We start from the raw sequence: 22526 nt of genomic DNA on the forward strand, positions 1-22526 counted from the left end.
TCTCCTAAATCATCCAAGACCGTATCCATCAATCTTTGAAAAGTCGGGGGTGCTCCGTGCAGCCCGAACGGTAACACCCGAAAATGCATTAGCCCCCTTGGTGTAAGGAAAACGGTCAACTCTCGCGACTCCAAGTCCAGAGGCACCTGCCAGTACCCCTTATTTAAATCAATGGCACTGATAAATTTAGCCTTGCCGAGTTTTTCAATTAACTCCTCAATACGAGGCATAGGATACGAATCAAATTTAGAAACAGAATTGAAATAGCGGAAATCAATACAAAACCTATTATCTTTTTTCAGAACTAATACCACCGGATTACACCATTCACTCTTTTGACGGTTCCACTATACCCATTTGCTGCATCAATGTTACCTCATCCTCAAAAGCAGTCAGCAATCGTTCAGGGATGTGATAACTCATTCATTTTGGCGAAGCATTTTCTTTAAGAACGATACTATACTTTAAAAGTCAGAGTGCAGTCTAATTAAATTAACAACTGCACTCTGACTCTGTGGGTACCATTTCTTCAATAGATTAATGTGCAACACCCGATGTGAACGTGCCTGTCCTGGAGTCGCAAACTCATAGGTAGTTGTTCCTATTTTTTTAGCTACTTCAAACGGCCCTTGCCATTTACCCAGAAGTTTATTTTCAGATGATGGAATCATCACGAGAACTTTCTGACCCAACTCAAAGGATCGCGACTTTGTCTTCCTATCATAACACGTCTTTTGTCTTTTCTGCATTTCTCTCAAATGCACAGAAGCAAATTCGGTCATTTGTTGCAATTTTTGTCTCACGGCTAACACATAATCGATTACATTTATTTTGATTGATGTCCCCGAATTCCCCTCCAACAGTTCTCTCACCAGGGACAATGGTCCCTGCACTTCGTGGCCGTACATCAACTGGAAAGGTGAAAACCCGGTTGACGACTGCGGAACTTCCCTATAAGCAAACATGAGGTATGGTAACCACTGATCCCAGTCGGTCCCCACCTCATTCACGAATTTGCGAAGCATTTGCACTAGAGTCTGATTAAACGTCTCTACGAGCCCGTCCGTCTCAGGATGCTAGGGAGTTGTTTTTAACCCTTTTATTCCCAACAGCTGATACACCTGTTGCAGAAATTGAGACGTGAAATTCGTTCCTCTATCGGTTCAGTATTTCTTTTGGAATACCTACTATTGAGATGAGTTGTACCAGACAGGAAGCGATGGCCTTCGCTTTAATATTTTTTTAACAGAAACACTTCTGGAAATTGTGTCGCATAATCACAAATGACCAATATATACATATAGCCGGTCTTACTTCATTCCAGGGGGCCTAAAATGTCCATTCCCAGCCACTGAAAAGGAACATCAATGACTGGCAAGGGAATTAACGGTACTTTGCGGGGTCTGCGAATTTTGCTGTATTGGCATTCAGGGCAAGCTTTACAAAACTCAGCAATGTCTTTAGACATACCCAACCAGTAAAAATGCTTACAAATTCTAGAATAGGTCTTCTGCCTCCCCACATGTCCTGCCCACGGAATGGAATGCCCCAACTTCATCACTGTATTTCGTACACTAACAGGTAATACCACTTGTAATTTATCCCCAGTTTTATGATACAGCAAGTCATTCATTACACAAAAAGATCTCCCCGTGAAACATGAATACATTCGACCCTTTTCGCCTCTACCACCTGGAAATACAATTTTGAAATTTCAGCATCCACTTTCTGCAACTGCCTCAAATCTTCAGGGATTGGGATCTGATCAGCGTTCAACCGTTTCTCAGGTTCTTTTAGTTCTCTAGCCTGCACTATGGTTCCTTTAAATTTTTCCTGTTTTCTTTCCTTCCTAGACTTCTTTACTTTAACCTGATTCACAGACAGTTCAGAATCAAAAAATAGCAAAGACCTCAATGGGTTTTCCACTTCTTCACATTCATTCAGCTTACTTTGAGCCAGTGTCAGAACTACATTACAGGTATCCTGAAGAGGTAACAGATCCATTAGAGCAGGGAAATCAGGACCTAAAATCATGGGAAATGGTAAGTTCTGTGCAAGTCCTACCTTCATCAAATAGGATTGCCCCGCTATACCCATATACACATCAGTAACAGAATACTGCCGCTCCTCACCGTGAACACATGTCACTATTACTGGAGCATCCCTGCTAGCATATAATTCAGGTACCAGCTCTGATTCTACTAGGGTCTGCGTGCAACCTGTATCTATTAAGGCAGTGACTTTTTTCCCATTCAACTCAACAGTTCTTATCACCTGCTTTGGAACGCAAAGATTAGCAGGTTCAGGTACAGTCTCTCGAAGCACGTAACAGACATGTAAGTGTTTTTGTCAACTGTGGACACATTGGTTTTTTATGACCTAATTGACCACATTTATAGCACTTAATAGTCTCTAAAACAGAGACTCCGAAGTTCTCAGTTCGTTTTGCACTTGCCTCGTTTGTAGACCTACTTCCTTGAGATGCCGAACTCGGTCATCGAGAAGATCTATCTCACACTGTTTTCCAGCGAGAGAGGCTCCAGGACTCAGCTCTACGTCGCGCTGCCATGAAAACATCAGCTAGATGTGCCGCCTCCTCAGCAGTAGACGGGCTGTGTTCTTTGATCCACGTTTGCAATTCTGGATTAAGCATCCGCAAGAACTGCTCAAGGAAAATGCGCGCCTTATCGGTCAGCAACGGAATGAGTCTAATGGCTCAGTCTCCCTCGGCCATCGGCAAATCTCAGCAATCCGTTCAAACGTGGTTAAATAATGTTCGATGTCGTCCGACTCACACAATTTTTGCATCCTTGGTTCCTGCAGCGCATATCCATGGCTCATACCAGGGATGGAAATTAACTTTTTTGTCCACCGATTTCAAAATCTACCAGCCACTCAATGTTTTTACCAGCCACTTTCTTGTTTTTAACCGACAATGTGTAACTGCATGTGAAAATTAATACTACAAGATCTACAATACTTAAGCAGTTTATTTAATCTCAAGTCTCAATGAAATACTGACATTTTCTCTTTCTCTCTTATACACATACAAACCATGAACTGATATACATTTCATTAAATGAGTAGGGCAGATTAAACAAAAAACTAACATTCCTCCACCCATCCTCCCCACTCCCAGTCCAATTTACGCCTGCTCGGATGATTCGTGGTCTTTTATGGCTTCCAGTTTTAGGTTTTTAGTCCCAACAATGAAACTATTAGTTTTGACATCTTCTGAAGCGTGTTGACGACATACCGAGCAGAACATTGTCAGACTTGTCTCTTCGTAAACTAACCAATCACGGGACTCCCCATTGTCTGCTTTTCTCCATCGTTCTTTAAAAAAACGTTTTTTGACCTTCGCCTCTTTGTCCACTGGCTCCTCCTGAGCTGTTTTCTCTTAGGGCTGCAACAAACGATTATTTTGATAATCGAATAATCTAACTATTATTAGAACGATTAATCGACTAATCATCGATTATTCCACTGATTGACCAGTAGACTTTGATAATTCAGCTTTTGTGATTAGTTAAAATATTAAGTTATACATATTCTAACATAAAGGTCACTTCAGCTTTAGAAAAGTATATTATGTAATTACAATTATTAAACAATTAATTGGCAACACTTTACAATAAGGTTCATCATTTAACATTAGTTAACATGGACTAAGAATGAACAATACTTCTACAGCATTTGTTAATCTAAAAGTTAGTTAATTTCAGCATTTACTAATGCTGTTTTTTAAGTTTTTATTAACAAAGATTAATAGTTAAATGTAATAAATGCATTGTTCATTGATGTTAATTAATACATTAACTAATGTTAATAAATTATACCTTATTGTAAAGTGTCACCAATTCATTGTACAAATAGATGTATTTGGCACACAAATTAAATGACAGACAGAGACACTCTCTCACCATTTAATTAGCTACATGAAAAAGAAACTGAATGACACATTTTGCACATTCTGCCTAACTTCTCCTTTTGTAAGTCATATAGATAAGAAACATAATAAAGGTAAGTGATACGATGCTTTGGATAAACTATTTTATTCACAACATAATATTTTAAAATACCTTATAGGGTTATGAATAATCAAAACAGTCCTTAGCTAGATCAAGCTTTGGTCTCTGTAAACCAAACTGTCACTTTAATGAAACAATTTTTTTCCCACTAATAAAAATATTGAATAATTAGCTAGCTCCACACTGGAGAGCTGCTTTAGTCCGGACATTACTGGAGTAACGTTACATTACTGAAAAGCAGAGCTCATGCAAACATCCACATCGTTGTAATCAGATGCATTTTTAAATGCTGTTTTCACACTGCTGTCAGTTTTTATTGTGTTTATTTAGTTACTGAGACGAAAGCGAAGACGAAGAAATATATTAACATGTTCATCCAATCGCCGCTCAAGTTCAGGTGCATTTTCTCTGAAGCGCTGTGTGTCTTCTTCTCTTGAATGCATCCAGGAGGGCTGAACTACAGTCTTGCGCTACAGTGCTACAGTGCCACACTGGTGAAACCGCAGTATTGCAGGCTTTAACATTAGGTCATGTGAGATCAAACGACTACTCGACAACTAAAATATTTGTCGACAATTTTTTATTGTCGACGTTGTCGATAATGTCGACTAATCGTTGCGGCCCTATTCTCTGCAGACCTCTTAACGCCTGCGATGTAACGCCACATTTTTTTTGAAGGTGTGCCTCCTCTAAAAGTGTCCGCCGTCCGGGTGAAACAGTATGCTATTTTTATTTACCCGCCACGGTGGCCGGTAGGTGAAGCGAGTTTACCCGCCACAACACAAAATCACCCGCATTTGGCTGGTGGCGGGTGCTAATTTCCATCCATGGCACATACTACGGGAACCAATAGAAGCTCTTAGTGATTCCTCTGGCTCAGTGGCTCCCCTGTCTCGCAAATCCAACAACGAAGTTCGCTGGCTGACCTCACATTGTAGTAAGCGTAACTGATGCTGAAGAGATTTCCATCTCGTCTCTTGTCGAGCTGCCTCTTGTGCTTGACGTGCATCTCTCTCTTGCTGATCTTGCATAAACCGTTGAAACATCCGTTTAAGTTCCAGCACGTCACCCTCCGATTCTTCATCAGACATATGCCCAGCTGCACTTGTCGCATCTTCCGTCAGTATCTCTCCCTCATCGGGTACGATCTCAACGTCAGCAGGAACAACACTGCTTTCTTGGGCGCCATTCCTTCAACACTGGACTCTCTAAAAGCGGCCTCTTTCTGCATAGAATCCCAGAAAGAAACATCTGAGAGCTCTTCCCAATGCTTTTGTCATCTCTCTAATGTCCTATCCATTAAAGGCATATAAACAGGGGTGCACATAAGTTTTTCAGCCTGGTTCTCATATGAGAACCTGGAGATTTGGTTTGGTCCTCACATGGGCCACGGCATGTAGTGTGACCCATAAAATATAACTATAAATAAATTAGGGATGCCGATATGTCGATATTTTTCAACTCATTTTCGCCGATACCAATATATTTCCTTTTCTCGCCGATACCAATATATTTCCTCATTTTCGCCGATACCAATATTTACATTTACATTTACTCATTTAGCTGACGCAAAGCGACTTACAATTGCTATATATGTCAGAGGTCGCACGCCTCTGGAGCAACTAGGGGTTAAGTGTCTTGCTCAGGGACACATTGGTGTCTCACAGTGGATTCGAACCCGGGTCTCTCACACCAAAGGCATGTGTCTTATCCACTGCGCCATCACCACCCCAATATATTTTCTTGTTAGTTTTTAACAAGAACTTACTTGTTAGAATTAAATAAACAATAATGAAGGTTTTTTGACAGCACATTGAAGCTTTGAAAATAACTATATATCAATCGCTGCATTTTTTTCCCCAGAAAGATGCAGTTAACCCTAACATTTTATTTTAAGATTTAACATTTGTTGATGGTCTAAAGCAAAAGAGTTGTAAAAATTATGATTTGTTTAAAAAATAAAAAATATTACACAATGAATAAATCAGTAGATATATAAAATGATTTAATTTATATAATTTTTTTTCATGTAAGCTATAGATTCTAACCTTTAAATCAAAACATACTCATAATTTTATGACATCAATTACTGCTTTTTTTTACTGCAATTTTACTGCTTAATTTTTCATATCGAGCCGATGCCGATATTTACATTTAAAACCATTATCGGCCGATTACAATATCATTCCGATCATATCGTGCATCACTAAAATAAATAAAATAATAATGGTGATAATAATATTATTGCACTTTTAGTTTAGTTTTTTTATAAAATAATAAACTAAATAAAGTGTGATTAATACTATTTTATTTTAAAATAAAAAGGCAGTATTACATACAAATAAAATTATTTTATAGTAAACTTAATTTTATAGTAAGCTAATATTTTTTATTATTATTATTATTTTTATTTGAAGTTTAATTATTTTCAAACGTAAAATCAGTGAGCTTTTATTTTGGCGGGTTGCCGGCAAGTAAGTATATGCGCTTCCGGGTTTAGCTCTGCTGATGGAAGAGCGCCAGTGAATGAAATGACACAGTTTTGCTTTTAAAACAGTAGCGGCTAGCCTAGATTATGCTTTCAGTTTGAATAGAAATCTTACACAGTACAGTTTGTCGCTCTAAAATGGTAATTGTGCATTAACAGCTGTCATCCATGTCTGTACGCAAATGCGCTGTCAGAACTTATTTACACAGCACATTTTTAATTTTGGTCGCACATGCGGACCACTTATGTGCACCCCTGCATATAAAGCCCGAGTGGGAAATTGGTTTTCTAGGAACCATCGCTGGCTAGTTCCTAGAACTAAGTTCGTAAAACTATACGGTGCAAAAGCTTCTTATCAGGGCCTTTAGAAGAGCTACTACTGCCTTCATCCATCACCAAAGAAAAAAAGACCCTTGGGACAGACCCATCATGCTATTGAACAGCCACTGTTAGAGAATCAGAACCCCAAAAGATGTACCATCTTGGTTTTGGGAACAGCAAATAAACACTTAGAAAAAACTGCTCCTGGATAAAACTGTGTGGGAACCAATGAAGGTCAAGCAATCTGCTTACTCTCATAACTAGAAGAGACAGCTACTGCCCCTAATCTGCCACTTTATTGTTTGTGTTCAAAACCCCACTCAGCCATTTAATACAACTGCACTGGCTGCTTGTTAATCCCTGAACCCAGTCTAGATTTAGCAGGCTCTTCAGCATATGGGCCCTGCATATGTTGCCCCGTTCCTCTCTCCTGGCCTCAGACTCTATGGCCATGCTTCAGGGCCTTCTAATTAAATATAAACAGATATATGGTCTCCTTGCAGCCATTTCTCTGTTTAGCATTCTACTGAACCAAATGCTCAGAGCAATTTAAGCAGAATGCTGACCACAGAGGATAACAGCTCTGAGAAACGCCAAAGAGATGACCAAAATCTTTAATGCGTCAGACAGACTGGCCACACAAGTGGAGTATGACACAGCAGTAGGATGTGAGATGGAATTTTAAAGACGGACGCTTCTGACATCCGGTGCAGCTCGGTTGCTGTCATACTGCGGGGTGACGCATGCTCCTCCATGTGCATTTAACAAACTATTTGGGGCTACTGCATCTCCCTAATGGCGCCCTCCAGACAGATTTGATGGGAGGGGCTGTGGTCCTGACATCTGCATGATGCTGTGACCTCTCTTTTGGAGGGGGTGTGTTGCATAGCACTGTTACCTTAGCACAATGACACAGGCCATTAGAGCTGCCAGACATTTCATAGCTAACAATCCCAAGAAGAAACCTGTCCTGCCTTCCAAAAATGGACAGTATTAGTTGGAGGATTTTGACAGAATTTTACCAGACACACAATGAGCTCAAACTCAATTTTTATTATGCTATATTTGGGCTTTTTCAGCTACTTTTATCGACAAAATAGGCGAACAGAAATTACAGGGCCAAGCGCACCAGTGGCCAAAAAATATATTTTATCCGTATGTAGACCGAAGAGGTCCAGAGAAACAAACTCCTGTCTTCCCATCAAATTTATCAATTTGTTATAATAAATAATTTGCATAACAACTAAAGTGAAATGGCTTGACGCAATAGATACAGCATTTTATGCCAAAATCCAATATGACTGACCGAGCATTATTGGTCTAAAAACTCCAAAAGACCAAGAAATAGGAATTTAGGTCAAAATTTTCAAAAGTCGTATCAAATTTAAAAAGACAAGAAACTAACAGCATTCACACTCAAATGAATCAGACGGAAAAAAGAATTTGTAATCAGTGTACCAGATTTCACAACATTCCCCCAAATGGTTATAAGCAATTTTTCATAATTTTATGTTTATGCACATTTTGGTATATCATTACAAAAACTGGATAGAATCACCAAAATGCAAGTAAAAAAAAATAATCTATATATACATTTTTTCCTTCACCAATCCAGGAAAGGAGGGGAAAAAACGATTTAATGATAGAAAAAGTAAAAATAACTGTGCCAACATGATGCCCAGAGCATTGTGCTACCTCATTGCTCCGACAACTAAAATCAATATGCTGAAATCAATAAGAAATCAAACCAACCCTCATTAATTTTTAATACATATTCCTGTAAATGATTGTGCATAAGTTTTCAGAATTGTAGATACTCAGAAGGTCTGTTATATCCAGCAGACACATACATTCACAAATATCTTCTTTTCCATGCACAAGCTACACTATTCGTTCTCATAAATGTCATGCCCTTTATGCAAGAAACAGGAAGGCTAAAGTGTCGCCCAGATGCGTGTCTCTGAGATCACAAACATGCTCTGCATAGAGAGCGATCTGCTTAGGCTCAAACCAACCCGCCGCTCGTGTGTCAGTGGGCGTCTTGTGTAAAATTAAGCAAAATGACTACTGTGCACACCAGTGTAAATGCTACACCGGTCTAATATCTGAAGACAGACTCGCTTCTGATCACAGGGTGTGTTAAGTATCGGTTTTCAGCTCAGATTTGCCATCTGTTAAACTGGGAGGTCAGCGAGAAGTTAATGAAAGTGGCATTAAAAAGTCGACATTTAATCCGCAATAAAATACTTTCACACAAACTCCTAAACGCTGATTTTACTGACTGTTTTTGGGATATTGTGAACTTAAATTCACTGCTAGTTAACCTGAATAGTAAAACACTGTTGTGCAGAAGTCAATCATTTTTGTTTCGGCAACAGCAACAAAAAATAACTACTTTCAAGTTCTGCTTTTAGAATGCCAACATTGACTCATGACCACATACTGCAACATAACGTATTGATGACCTTAAATGATTTTAAGTAACTATACAAAGTATTTTAAAAGATTCACCACTAAGCAAGTAAGGAGTCTTCAGGAATTAGACAGCCCGGGGTCTGTAAAGGGGGTGTGTTGGTGGTAGTGACAGGTTTGTCTCTGTCATGTGCATGTCTCAGCAAGTCAAGAACCATTTTAAACGCAGCCTACATTTTATTTTCATTGAAAAGGGGTCAAAGATTCATACATCCACTCATCTCTGACAGAGACATGTAACTGAACACACACAGAGCTGAGCACCCACTCATTAGGAAAACATTCACTGCAATCTAGTGGAACACCGAGTTACATCTCAAACACAATGCAGCTTCTCATTTTGCTATTATGTAACCTCCTGGTAAAACTGCCAGCAGATATTGTAAATAGCATTTGTGTGTAAAATTCATGTTTATTAACTCTTAATAACAGTATTACACTAAAACAAAAAGACAAAGCTATTAAAACCTCACAGACTGTGACAGCGACGCTCCCAACACCCTGCCAAAAGCTTCATGCAAACCATATATCAAAATATACCTCTAAAAGATTGAATGAAAGCTGTACTTGACACAAACATAATCATCAACAATTTCATATTACAGTATAAACCTTATTTCCAGTAGAGGACGTTTCATTTTCATGAATGACAACGAGGCTGTGATCAGCACGGGCCGATCAAAGGATTGTACTGCTTTGTACTTGTGTGTCAATCAAAAACACCACAACTATTGAACAGACTGTACATCTACCTTACAGTTTCATATAGTGAAAAATCAGATATGGCGTCTACATGACAAAAATATGGCTGACTAAAATCGGATGAGCTTTTTTAAACATCTGTTTAAAGTTTGACTCTCACAATTACACTGACTAAATCTGAAACCTTGCAAGTCTCAAGATCAAGGAAATGGTTTAAAGAACAAATATAACCAGAATTTAACTATAACAACCAATAAAACGATTGGAAATAAAGATTTACTACCTTTCATCTTTAGAAGCCAAAGGTTCAAACTCTTTCTGAGATTCATAAGAGGCATACTCTTGTGAAGAAAAATAACTAATAATCATCTTTTGGAGTGGCTTGATATGTAATGCCATTACTCATTATGTAATATAATCCTAATAATGTATTTTTGTAAAATGACACTGGGAGTGGACACACATTTCAAATGCAGGTTTGTCGTCCCATCCCATATTCACCATAGCAACCAGAGCTTCCGCCAAACTCACCACTGACATACAAACTAAACTTTGCTAAAAGCGAAATAAAGAAATGACAATAACATAAAAAGGCTCTGAAGGATTTCTGCAGGGTTCGAACGCCCTTGATGCCCTTACCTTCGATGGCAATGACGTGCTCTCGGATCTGGTTCTGCAGCAGCGGATCCTCCACCCGCTCCAGCAGCTCGTAGATGGAGTAGATGTTCGGATGGACGGACTCGAACCTCTGAATCTCAGCTCTGATCGCGGATGAGTTCGCCAGGTGTTGCTGATAATTCATGTTTGCAATATGATCTCTTCCAATGGAACCCGATAGGCAATTATCTAAAGAGTGTTTGCAGATGATTTAGGGATACTGAAATGCTGCAAACGCAGGAGGGAGATCAGATGTCCACATGAGGTCTGTGGTCAGCTCCAACGATTTTGTTCAAAACAAAAAATAAACTATAAATGTTCCCAAATATGCACTGGGTATAGATGCAATCACAGATGACAGAAAAACTTGTGAAACGTTAAAAAATATGTATGAAATCACTTAATGCGAGACAAACTAACATCTAGCAGCGGCTTTGATATCAATGCATGTGATGTTTGAGTATGTGCATTAAAACAGAAGTCCAGATGCTGGAGGGAGATCTGCAGCTGTCCGGATCTGAAATCCCAGGACACAGTCATAAGCCCCATATCCTCATAAATACAGCATAAAAACACAGAAGCTCCCCCAAATGACCATGCATCGTCATTACGGACTATAACAGGCAAGAGAAGGCCATCTCAGGTCTACAGTCCGAGGCGAGAAGAGTCCACATGGTCGACTCCAGCTGTGTCCTTCATACACTGCCCAGTTTCAGTGGCAAAAAGGGCTGAGACGAAGATAAGTAATTCAAATTGGAACTCGGCGAGAAACTAGTTCACACAAACGAGCTGGACACGGTGTGTCTGTCTGCTGTGTTCCAAGCACAGTCAACTCGCTCTCTGCTGTTGTTCACTTCGGCTCATGCTGGCATTACAGCCGCTTAACTACTTTCTGCGGTCTCGATGCAAAACCACAAAACCATTGATGTACGTCAACCTCAACGAGATACCATCGCCGGGGAAGCTTGTTTTATCCACAAAGATGGGTGCATTCCCTTTCCTCCCGCACTGAGGTCCGTCCCGTCTGTATCCTCTCAAACATCATTGCGCCTGCTCCTTCCTACTGGAAAAACGTCGGAGCTTAGGAGCCGTCGTCCAGGTCGTTGTTGCGCTAGTTCTGCGCAGTCTGTTGTTATTAAACGCATACAGGTCGCCATGGATGGGGGCGCTGTGGGACGCACTAATCTTACATTGAACACATGGTGTCCGATTAGTGGGCCCTGTGTAAACCACTGGAATGAATTGCTGGACTCAGGTCTGTGACACACTCACAGATATGACCTCAGAGTCTTATGATAATATGGGTGTGCGCTAACCCATGTATCCAATAAAGGTTAAACATATGCAGGTTTTACAGGTGAACTGACAGGCAGGCTAAGACCAGGAAAAGAGGCAACCATTAATTTTCTTGTAACACATTTAGTATATATGTATTATATATATATATACAGTGTTAAAATTGTGGGGGGGAGTTGGGGGCTGGGGGGTCCCTGACCTCCCATAAGCATTAAGGGACCCCCATAACACTCATTTTCAAAAAAAAAATATATTTTTAAAGTTTGTTGCCTCAAGGCAACATTGTAACACAACGGACAAATTTAAACATTTGACATTTTCATGCATAAAAAATAAATATATTTATTGTTAACATCATTTTCTTTAACCAAATACTTGAACAGTTAGTTGTATCTAGTTTTTAATGTATTATGTATTCATATCCAAATGTTGCTCTCAGGCAACATTGTACCATCGTGGATCACAAGTATAACCAAACCATCATATCAGTTATCATATCAAAACATTACAATCAGAGTTGTTTCAAGGTAAAAAATTAAAAATCAACATAAACTTATCCTAATATACACCTTATCCTTACAAGCATGCACTTACACACACAAGCACATGCATGTAAAATCTCCTTCCTTACTAATGACACCTCACTGCTTGTGAAAGCTGAGAAAGCCTCTCAACAGAAAAATCATAATATGTGCAGATATAGTATCTTACTTTTACTTTACTTTACTTTTGTCATTTAGCAGACGCTTTTGTCCAAAGCGACTTACAAATAAGAAAAAGTAACTAAAACTAAAAAGTTACAACTCTATAAATACTATCTACCCACATATTTAAGAAAATAAAGAAATTAAATAAAATTAACACATGCATATAACAACAACATTTCAATAATAAACATATCAATGAAAAAATTAAATAAAAAGCTACTACTATCCCTTGCCGGTGTCCCTGCCCGGTGGAGTTGCACGGTAGAGTCGATGGTCTTTACACTCTTTGGTCTTCACACTAAGAGGGCTTCACACGACGACTGCCGCGACCGCTGCCGCGGTATAATAACCTTTATTATACCAAACCAACAAATGATCATTTCAATTCAGCTGGACCCACTTTCCTGTTTATCAACTACAAATGGCCAAGCAAGTGCACACACATCTGAATGACTATTTTTACAAATGCATTACAACATTTAGCAAAAATACAAATACCTTTAGATAATTCTAACTCTTTTCCATACAAATATCATATACATGTATTATAACCTAGCAGGCCTGCATGGCCTCATGGGATTCCATTACGGTACAATGTTGCCTTGAGGCAACATGAAGTTTTTTGTAATTTCCTAAAATACATTTGATGATATATAATATCAAGTTTTGGAAAATACTTCTTTACTTACTAATGAAGGTGACAGATTTTTTGTTGGCAATTATATGGATGACAATTGATGATAAATGCACTTTTCATTGGAGAAAATAGGGAGTCATGTGACATGTGCACATGTCCTGAAATTGGAAGCAAAAGGTGTGTTCGACTTGAAGCACGGCTACAGACAGCGATCAACGAGAGTAGCCGCTTGCAGTCAGGGCCGGAGTTGAAAACGGTTATGTCAAGCTGGACACTTTCGGTCTGCGAAATGCTGCATGAAGTCGAACGCACCTAATATGGACCCCTGTGGGTCATGTGACCACTTTTTTGCATTTTCAATTATTAGTGTTTGAGTTCTACTACCCTGAGATAGCATTTATCAATTAAATGGATGTCTCATTTTATTTAAAAAAAAACTAAAATAAAGTATGTTGCCTAGAGGCAACACGGTAGGCTACAGGGTTAACAAAAGCCTTTGATATTCAGCATAATACAATATCATAGGTCCTGACAGCCAAGCCATTCATTTAATGTGTTGGTGGGGTACTTTACTTTAATAACTTTAACATCTTTGTAACAAATAAATGAACAAATACTATCATACTGGATCCACTGAAGAAGAAAACTTGCTCGATGCCATCTGTATATAATTCTGATAAAGTATTGTTGTTAAATGACTTGCACAGCTGAATTCCATTAGCCCCCATTTTACTCAATTGCCTCTTCTATCCTGATTCCATCCACCAGCAGGGAATGAGCTATTCCGTTTCGTTTCCTTCCACTACTTGTTGCTTTAATGCAGCATTCATGGTTCTCCACTGCAAAGTGTGTCTCGCTTCCATTCTCTGTAAACTCCCCCTACACAAAGGAAATCAATATAAACACAGGGCTATAACTAAACAAGCACCAGTCATGGGAAAGATGTGATATGAAGAAGATAGTGTTAAGTTTTTCCACAGTGGCCACACAACTACACCATTAGCCGACTTGACTCAGACTTAAATAAACAATGGACCAAAATGGACCTTTCATACACCCAAAAGCATGTGTTAGTCTGAAATGCAGTGTTAAAATACATAACATAGTCTCCATTTTCTGTCCATTGCACCATACATCCACAGTGTCTTTCTCTAGTGAAACAGAAAAAAACAATAGTTTGTTATACTAATAGTTGTGTTTTAATTACAGTTTAACTGTCTAATGTCTCCATGAGAACAGGCCAAATCAAACAAACAAGCAAATGTTTCTGTTCTTTTAGTAAAGCAGCATGTACTGTGTAATTTAGTCCAGACGTTTTCACACTTTTCGATGCCTCAGACCCCCACACGATGATCCCCTTGAGAGGACATACCTTCCTAAAATATAATGGCAGATGTATTTTCATAAAAAAAGTAAATCGTTGAATAAGTTTACGTTTACAAATTTTTCTGCTGACCCCAGACCCTAATTGGAAGTCATTCTCTTGAATGTGTGGTGACAGTGTGGTTGGACTCTATAATATACAAAGTATATTCACAGTGTCTCTTACCTAGAACTATCCTGTAATCAGCACCACCCAGTTTCAGCATGCATGTTTTGGAAATTTTTGATCGGTTGTCCAAAAACGTTTGGAGACTTTTTCCATTGATTTCCAGTGTGTACTCATAGGAAATCGTCTCAATAGAGATGGTTGCTTTTGTATCTGTGCTCCCAACAGGGAATGTTTCTTTGCCCACCAGTTTGAACATCCAATCCCTCCTCAAAACCTCCTTAAAAAGTAGATAAGACTTAATATAATTATTTTATATTACCTTATTCATATAATATCTTATCTCTACATAGTATCAGATATTATCATATTATCTTAATTATAATAACATAAGATACATATTACACCTTGTTATCATTACCTTATCTTATTATTGTCTAAATATCAAATTCAAGGTAAAATAAGAAGATTACATAAAAAATATGAATAGAAACTTGAAATATAAAACTTAAAAATAGAAACTTTGTTTATGAAGTAGGCCTACACACAGCGTATGTAAAAATATGAGACTATCTAATCTAATCTAACATAATGACAAATAAAATAAATACATTTTAATCGGAAAATACCGACTCCCTATTTTTCAATTGTTAAAAATGGATGTTTTTGATGCTCTCGGACCACTACCAATAGATGGCAGTCCTCTCTCTCGCTCTCAATTCAATTCAGTTCAATTCAATTCAATATTGCTTAAGAATTTTCAGAAGTGACTGTAAAAAATACAATATTGCCAAAGCTTGAAATATATATAGAGAAATATAATATCAAAATAATAGAATAAAAACATTCTAACAATATAAACTTAAATAAACAGTGTAACAGATAAGAACTTGTGTGAACATTTCATACCACAGTGTTTAACATATAAACACACACAGGCTGAGGGTAACTGTGGTAGACAGTAGGGAAACACACTGAGGTCAGACATAATACACATATTACACACATTACCTCTCTCTCTCTCTCGCTCTCGCTCGCTCCCTTATTATTAGATAAATAAATAAATACAGTTTTATTATAACCTGAAGCAGATGATTGAACGGCAAAAATGCATATTTATGTAGGCTACGACCCTATTTAATGCAATGTTATGGAATATGAAGTTGTGCAAAGTTTATGTAGCATATATATGTAACATATTAGCAAGTCACGCTATTATCATATCAAAAGAGAGTGGGCGTGGTCAATCTTGTTCAGAACTGATTTCAGCGCGTGGAGCTCAGAGAGCATTGAGTAGCATTGGAGAAGATGATCGTGAGCCGAGTGTCTTTTCACACCGTTGTTTAAAGGATACAAACTGAAAAAAGTGTTGTGGAGTTTTGCCTGTCTTTCCTGGAAAGTACTGGACGTAACTGAATATTATAATGAAGGAATTTTTACGGAGTAATGCATTTCCCTCAATCATTTGACAAACTCATTCGCTTTGGATTATGACAATATATCATTTTTCCACGAAGACGAGTTGGAATTACCTTTAGTGGTTTCTTTATATCCGTTTTACATACATAGTTATATTAAGTAGGCTATTGTTCTGTCTTTGTTAACTATTAGTAATGTAACACGTTTTAACCGTTTGTTTGTCACTGTTGATAGTTTGTGACTCGCTGCTGTTGGATCAAATTACGCCAAACCTACTCGCCTATCCAATGTCATAATTCTGGATTGGTTTGTGTTTGCCATATTAGCTGTATAAATTGCAATGACAAATCTTCAGGTACATGTCATTTTGTTGACTCTGACGTGGATTTGTGCATCTGACTTGAAGTCTTCCATGGTCCTGAATTACACAGGAGCAGAAGAAGGAAATGCACAATTACAACCAAACACTTTTGTCAAAAAGTACACAAATGATATACAATCATATAGAAGATCTGCAAGGTTATCCACTTCCAGGAACACAGATACACTCAGGAAGCCTCAGAATGATCAGACCGTGGGGTCCTCACGACCCCCAGACAGGAGGCTCCTGAAAGGGCAAAGACCAGTTCTACACAGGAAACCCAGTGTAACTGATAGCAGTCCTGCTCAAGAACCTAATTTTCAATCTACTCCACTGGGCGCCACTAGCTCCATTAACATCCTGGCTGGCTTTGCAGGTAAAAACCGTGTGCTGGTCATTTCGTCTCCCAACGACTCTGATGGCTATTACAGGTTAATGATGAACTTGCTCAAACCTGACATGTACTGCGAGATGGCAGACAGACACATGCAGCAGATCATAATGTTTCATGAAAAGGGGAAGATGGGAGGCAAGGTGAGACGAGTTAGCAATCAGGGATCTCTGGTGGAGGAGCCATTGGATCCAGCCCTGGTGCCAAGACTGATGGGCTTCCTGAAATTGGAGGATGGTAAGTTTGGAATGGTGCTTCTAAGAAAAACCCTTCAGGTAGAGGAAAGATACCCATACCCTGTTCAGCTGGAGGCAATTTATGAAGCCGTAGACCAGGCATCTATGCGTAGACTGGAGAAGACCAGGTAAAAGTGCAAGACTGCTGGAGTTGAGGGCCAGGTGGTGCAGTCTGTTGGTTCAAATGCAGTTGGTTTACAACCACAGGTGAACATGGCGGAAAATACAAGGCAACACAAAGTAAAACATGTCCCTCAGCCCACTCAGACAACTCAGGCACAAATATCAACTACCATCAGTACTACTACAATGACTACAACCACAAAACGTACAACAACTACCTTGAAAACTACAACCTCTAAACCTCCAACTACAACTACTATAACAACCACTGCACCCTCTACCTCCATTTTTCCCTCAACAATAACTACTATTAGTACACATATACCCACCACAGTGGAGCAAACGCATCCACACACAACCGTACCTTGGCACACATCTGTTCCCAATACCTCTGAACGTGTCTACCGGCCCTCACCACGAAACTACAAACAACATAAAGAAAAATACCTAGACCACACGCAAAAGATTTCAACTGCAATGTCACCAACACAAGCATCCATACAGAAGCCCAAGGACAAACTGCCTGTGGTAAAACATGGATGGAGTAAAAAGCTTAGTCACCACAGCAGAGATTCGTGACACACAGAGGCCCACTGTTAATAAACCAGAGACAGAACTTATGACCACCCAAAAGGGGAAAACTAAACCTGACAGTGCCGACAGGAGGAAGAAGATGGATAGACCTGAAAAGCCTTTACAGAAGATACCTGCAGGGAACAAAGACTCAAAAGTGACTAAGGAGACAAATGTCAGTGTTCAGAACAAAAAAGCACAAAAGACAGATGTCTTTGAAGAAAGGGCTGTTGTGGATCAGGCAGCGAATCCCAAGAAATCGTTAGAAACCAGTTATTTTCAGAGAAGACGACGACTCATGGTACATGAAAAAAAGTTACAGCTCAGGGCTCAACAATAAGGAATGGCCAATGGATAAGTGCTATAACTTACAATTTTAAATGTTTTCTAAGTTGGTTACATGGAATTCTGTTCATCAAGTTATTAAATGTTTAGAATTTTTAGCTATTACTGCAATATTTCTTTGTTTAGAAAAATTAACATTGATGGAAAAAAACTGTAAAAGTATTTTTTGAAATATATTTTAAAATATTTCTAAAATACATTTTAAATAATACATGTAAAAATATATTAAATGACAAATTTTACGTTTTAAACAACAAATGTCAAAATAAATGTAAACATTTAAATTCATTATTTCATTTCTTCAATCCTCACTATTGAGCCCTGTAAATATTCTGCATTTAGGATTCCATGAATAAACTTCTACATCTAGTGTAAAACGGTTCTTTGGATTATTAAAATGTTCTTCACACTTGAAAGAGAATAGTTCTTTTAAGATCCTTTCACTGAAAGGGAAACCCAAAATGTTAAACCCCCCTTTTGGAACCTTTATTTTCAGAAGTGATGATATAGAAGTTAGGTTTCAAGTGCGTTATTTGCTCATTTATAAAATTATATTACATTCTAAAAATTAAGGAGTATTTTGGTTCATAACAATGACTTAAAACTGTTTAGTGTCTTATTAATTTTCTCATTCTCATTGTCTGCAGATAATTACTGCTCCAGATGAGCAGAATCAGATGTACAGTGAACAGAGGGATGAGTATCTGGAGCAAGTTTGTGATATGGCACTACGTAAAATTTCCATCATCAGCATCTTTGGGCCCCTCACAAACAGTACCATGAAGATTGAACACTACCAGACAGGTCAGTACTGCTTACCATGTTTGTTTGTAACATGTCCTATCAAAATGTCTTCATTCAGATTCTATTATTATTATTTAAAAGAACAGGATAAGCCCTTGCGGGGCCTTCCGGACAGTGACCTCATCAACCAGGACCTCATCACAGCATTTCGGAAGCATTTTGGGATGATTTATAATGATTTCAACATGGTGTTGGCTGACTTTGACATGAAAGTTAAGGTGTGTAGTAAAAAAAAAAAAAAAACTAGATAATTTTGTCAGTGTATATGAGATGTAGATGTAATCATTTCTGACCTAATTTTATAACACAAAATTATGCATTCCTCATTTCCACAGCAACGATATGAAGTGCCGATTGTCATGAAAGCAGTGTTTGACTACATTGACACATTGTCATCCCGCATTAAAGAAACAGAACAGCAGAGGAAACTTGCAGTTATGTGCAAGAAAGAAGATAAATCAAGAGGACTTCCTATCTAGGTTTGAAATAACTGTTTTAACTGTTTTTTGTGAAAATATATAATGCATTAACATAAAGAATATGCTCATCTCAGTGCTTTTTCATTAAAATGTCTCTTAAGATTCCGTTGGAGGCGGAGACTGTTTGTAATAGCCACCCCCAGTGATGAAGAATGAGCCTATCAGCAACAACTCTACACCATTAATAGCCAAACCTGCAATCTGGGTGAGATCATTTGGGTAAACTGTAGCAACGTAATTTAAAAAGATCTTCCGCGTAAAAAAGCTTGTTCTTTTAAATGTAAACATACTACTAGTGCTATTTACTATAGACCAGGGGTTCCCAAACTCGTTCTTGGAGCCTCCCCAACACTGCACATTTTGCATGTCTACTTTATCAATCACACCCGATTCAACTCATCAGCTCATTAGTAGCAAGTCCAAGACCTAAAATGGGTGTCAGACAAAGGAGACATGCAAAATGTGCAGTTTTGGGGAGGCTCCAGGAACGAGTTTGGGAATCCCTGCTATAGACAAATCCAAAAGAATGAGACAAAGAACATTTTTTAATTTTATATTCAGTGGTGTAGGCTATATACTATTACATTATCACCAAACCCCATAGACTTGAAATATTTACTTGAATTCAAAGTGATTAAATTTCATATTTGAAATCAGAATGAATGTGAAGGTTATGATGACTGCAGTGGACATGAGCGGGAAGTTATATTTCTCAAGGAATTTATTTGTTCCTTCTGAATATTTTCAGCTGACAGCTGACTTTTTTTTCTCATAATTGCGTGATAAACTCGCAATTGCGAGTTAAAAAGTCATAATTCTGAGATATAAACTCGCAATTCTGAGAACATATCAGTCTTTTTCCCCCCTCAAAACTGGACTTTAACTCGCAATTGTGACTTTATAACTCGCAATTGCGAGTTTATATCTCACAATTCTGTGAAAAAAAAAAAAGTCAGAATTGTGAGATAAAAAGTCGCAATAGGCTTTTTAAATTTTTTATTCAGTGGTGGAAAGGGCTTCCATAGAATTGTGATATTTCAAACATACTGAAATACTTTAGACGGAGCGGTGTTTCTGATATCAGTGAGCGCGGAGTGATTATTAAATGTGCGGAGGGGAAACTGTTGACGCTCCACTCCGCTCACATACTCTGATCGGACACCGCCACACAAATGTGGCTTTTTGTTAATGACTGTCGCAGGATTTTACACAGAATAACAGCTCACTACCAGTTACAAAATACACTGGAACAGTCAGTCACAGGCAATTCTGGTTGCATTTTGCTAAATGCAAAATGGCAAAAACTGCATGATTTATCACAACTACTCTTAAGTGCATCATACACTATCTGGATGTCTGACCTTCAAAAAAAACAACAACTGAACAACAGCTGACAACTAACGTTAAAAACCTATTTGCAGTACATCTTGGGAATTGGTCAAAGTCAGATTCTGCAGAGATCTTCCTGCATATAGAAATGCACATATGTTATTGGTCCTTTTCTTTTAATTGGAACCAGCTCTCATCTGCACAAGAGCTCTCAATCACAAATGCCAATTAGGAATGGCACCAATAAAAATAGAATGACGCAGTCCTTTTACAGCTCTTTTGTTGGCTATTTTGGAGATAGGAACATTTTTAAGAATCTTTCTCTGCATTCTTTACAATCCAGGAAGACCTGTGGATGTTTGGGTCCTGCATAGCGATCCAACAGAGACCACTTCCTCACAAGGGCATGACAGCTTGATTGATGCCCTCATAAAAGAAGGCCTGTTTTAGAACAAAAAACAACAACGGATATATTTAATGCAGATCACATGCATGTTTCAGAGAACATCTCTATAAAAAACTCTCACACTAATTTCATGTATATAGTGTGAGTCAGAGTTGGAAACGGCTGAGTCATCTTTTGCTGTTTATCTGTTTAGTCAGCTATGAATTAACCAGCCTTTTTCATAAATTGTTAAAAATTCATATATCTCTATTGAAACTTGGAAAAATCCTGGATGACATGAGTGGAGTCTTGGAGCTTTATCCCATAAATGGTGAGATTGTTTTGCATTAAACAAAACTCTTTTATGGTCCCTGCACTTCCTTTATTGCTGAAAATATGATGTATGTGATGTATTTTATTATGGAAAAAACAGGAAACTGTGGTTTGCATTGCAGGAAGTGCATCAGTGGACCGAGAGGACCTGTCTGCTTCGCTGGTGCAGGATATTAGGAACTACTTCCAGATCAGCCAAGAGTATTTCTCCATGCTGCTGCTTGTCGGGAAAGATGGCAATGTGAAATCCTGGTATCCCTCCCCTATGTGGTCCATGTCAATCATTTATGAGCTGGTCGACTCCTTGCAGCTTCGCAGGCAGGAGATGGCCATCCAGCAGTCTCTCGGCATGACTATAGTCATCATCGTGGTTATGGATATTAAGAACAGAGGGGAATGTCTTAGAGCATGTGTATTCTCTACTAGGAAAAGTGCGAATAGTTTCAAAACCTTGCCTTTGCGTTTTCATTACTAACTACGACTATGAACAACTCTCACTTTGTGGTAGCTGATATTTAGATTTGCTCTTGACATGAAGTAGATGATTTCAAATTGCTGTTGATGATTTTTTTGATTTTGCCTTTTTATAACATGAATATATTTGCATGTGGGTATGCGTTTTTAAGCTGTACGTTTACAAATAATAAACTTTAAATTCCAATAAACAAAACACAAGTGATTTGTTAATCAATTAATTTATAAAAAAACAAACAATTATGTACATATTTTGTAGACTGTAATGTCCTAAGAAAGCATTTTGTATTCTGAGAACTTTTTTTATGTGGGCTGTTTTAGCTGAATATTCTTCCATCTGAAATTCCTCTACTGTCCTCTACTGGGCATTTTGGGATACTGTAAAAATATGTCTTGTAGAGTACATATTGTGTAGGTAATGTAGTTTTGTAAGAGGACTACAAACCATTTTGTAAGCGGATTTTTCATACATCT

At 38.3% G+C, this 22526-nt stretch overlaps 1 protein-coding gene and 1 pseudogene across 2 annotated transcripts in view; one reads left to right on the forward strand and one right to left on the reverse strand.

Annotated features, from left to right (window-relative positions):
- Positions 1-11758, reverse strand: part of LOC306878681 (arf-GAP with GTPase, ANK repeat and PH domain-containing protein 1) — a 206450-nt gene extending 194692 nt beyond the window's left edge. The window contains exon 1 of the mRNA XM_079431163.1: positions 10654-11758. Within this exon, the coding sequence (XP_079287289.1) occupies positions 10654-10816 (163 nt within the window). The 5' untranslated portion in view covers positions 10817-11758. The remainder of the gene's footprint in view (positions 1-10653) is intronic.
- Positions 11759-16559: 4801 nt separating this feature from the next.
- Positions 16560-22053, forward strand: LOC306879226 (coiled-coil domain-containing protein 80-like; annotated as a pseudogene). Its single transcript has 7 exons — positions 16560-18204; positions 18896-19052; positions 19134-19270; positions 19388-19524; positions 19606-19736; positions 21460-21576; positions 21701-22053. The product of its transcript is annotated as a coiled-coil domain-containing protein 80-like (transcript).
- Positions 22054-22526: the final 473 nt, after the last annotated feature.

The sequence above is a fragment of the Barbus barbus genome (assembly GCF_936440315.1).
Source record: "Barbus barbus genome assembly, chromosome: 13".
NCBI classification, from domain to species: Eukaryota; Metazoa; Chordata; class Actinopteri; order Cypriniformes; family Cyprinidae; genus Barbus; species Barbus barbus.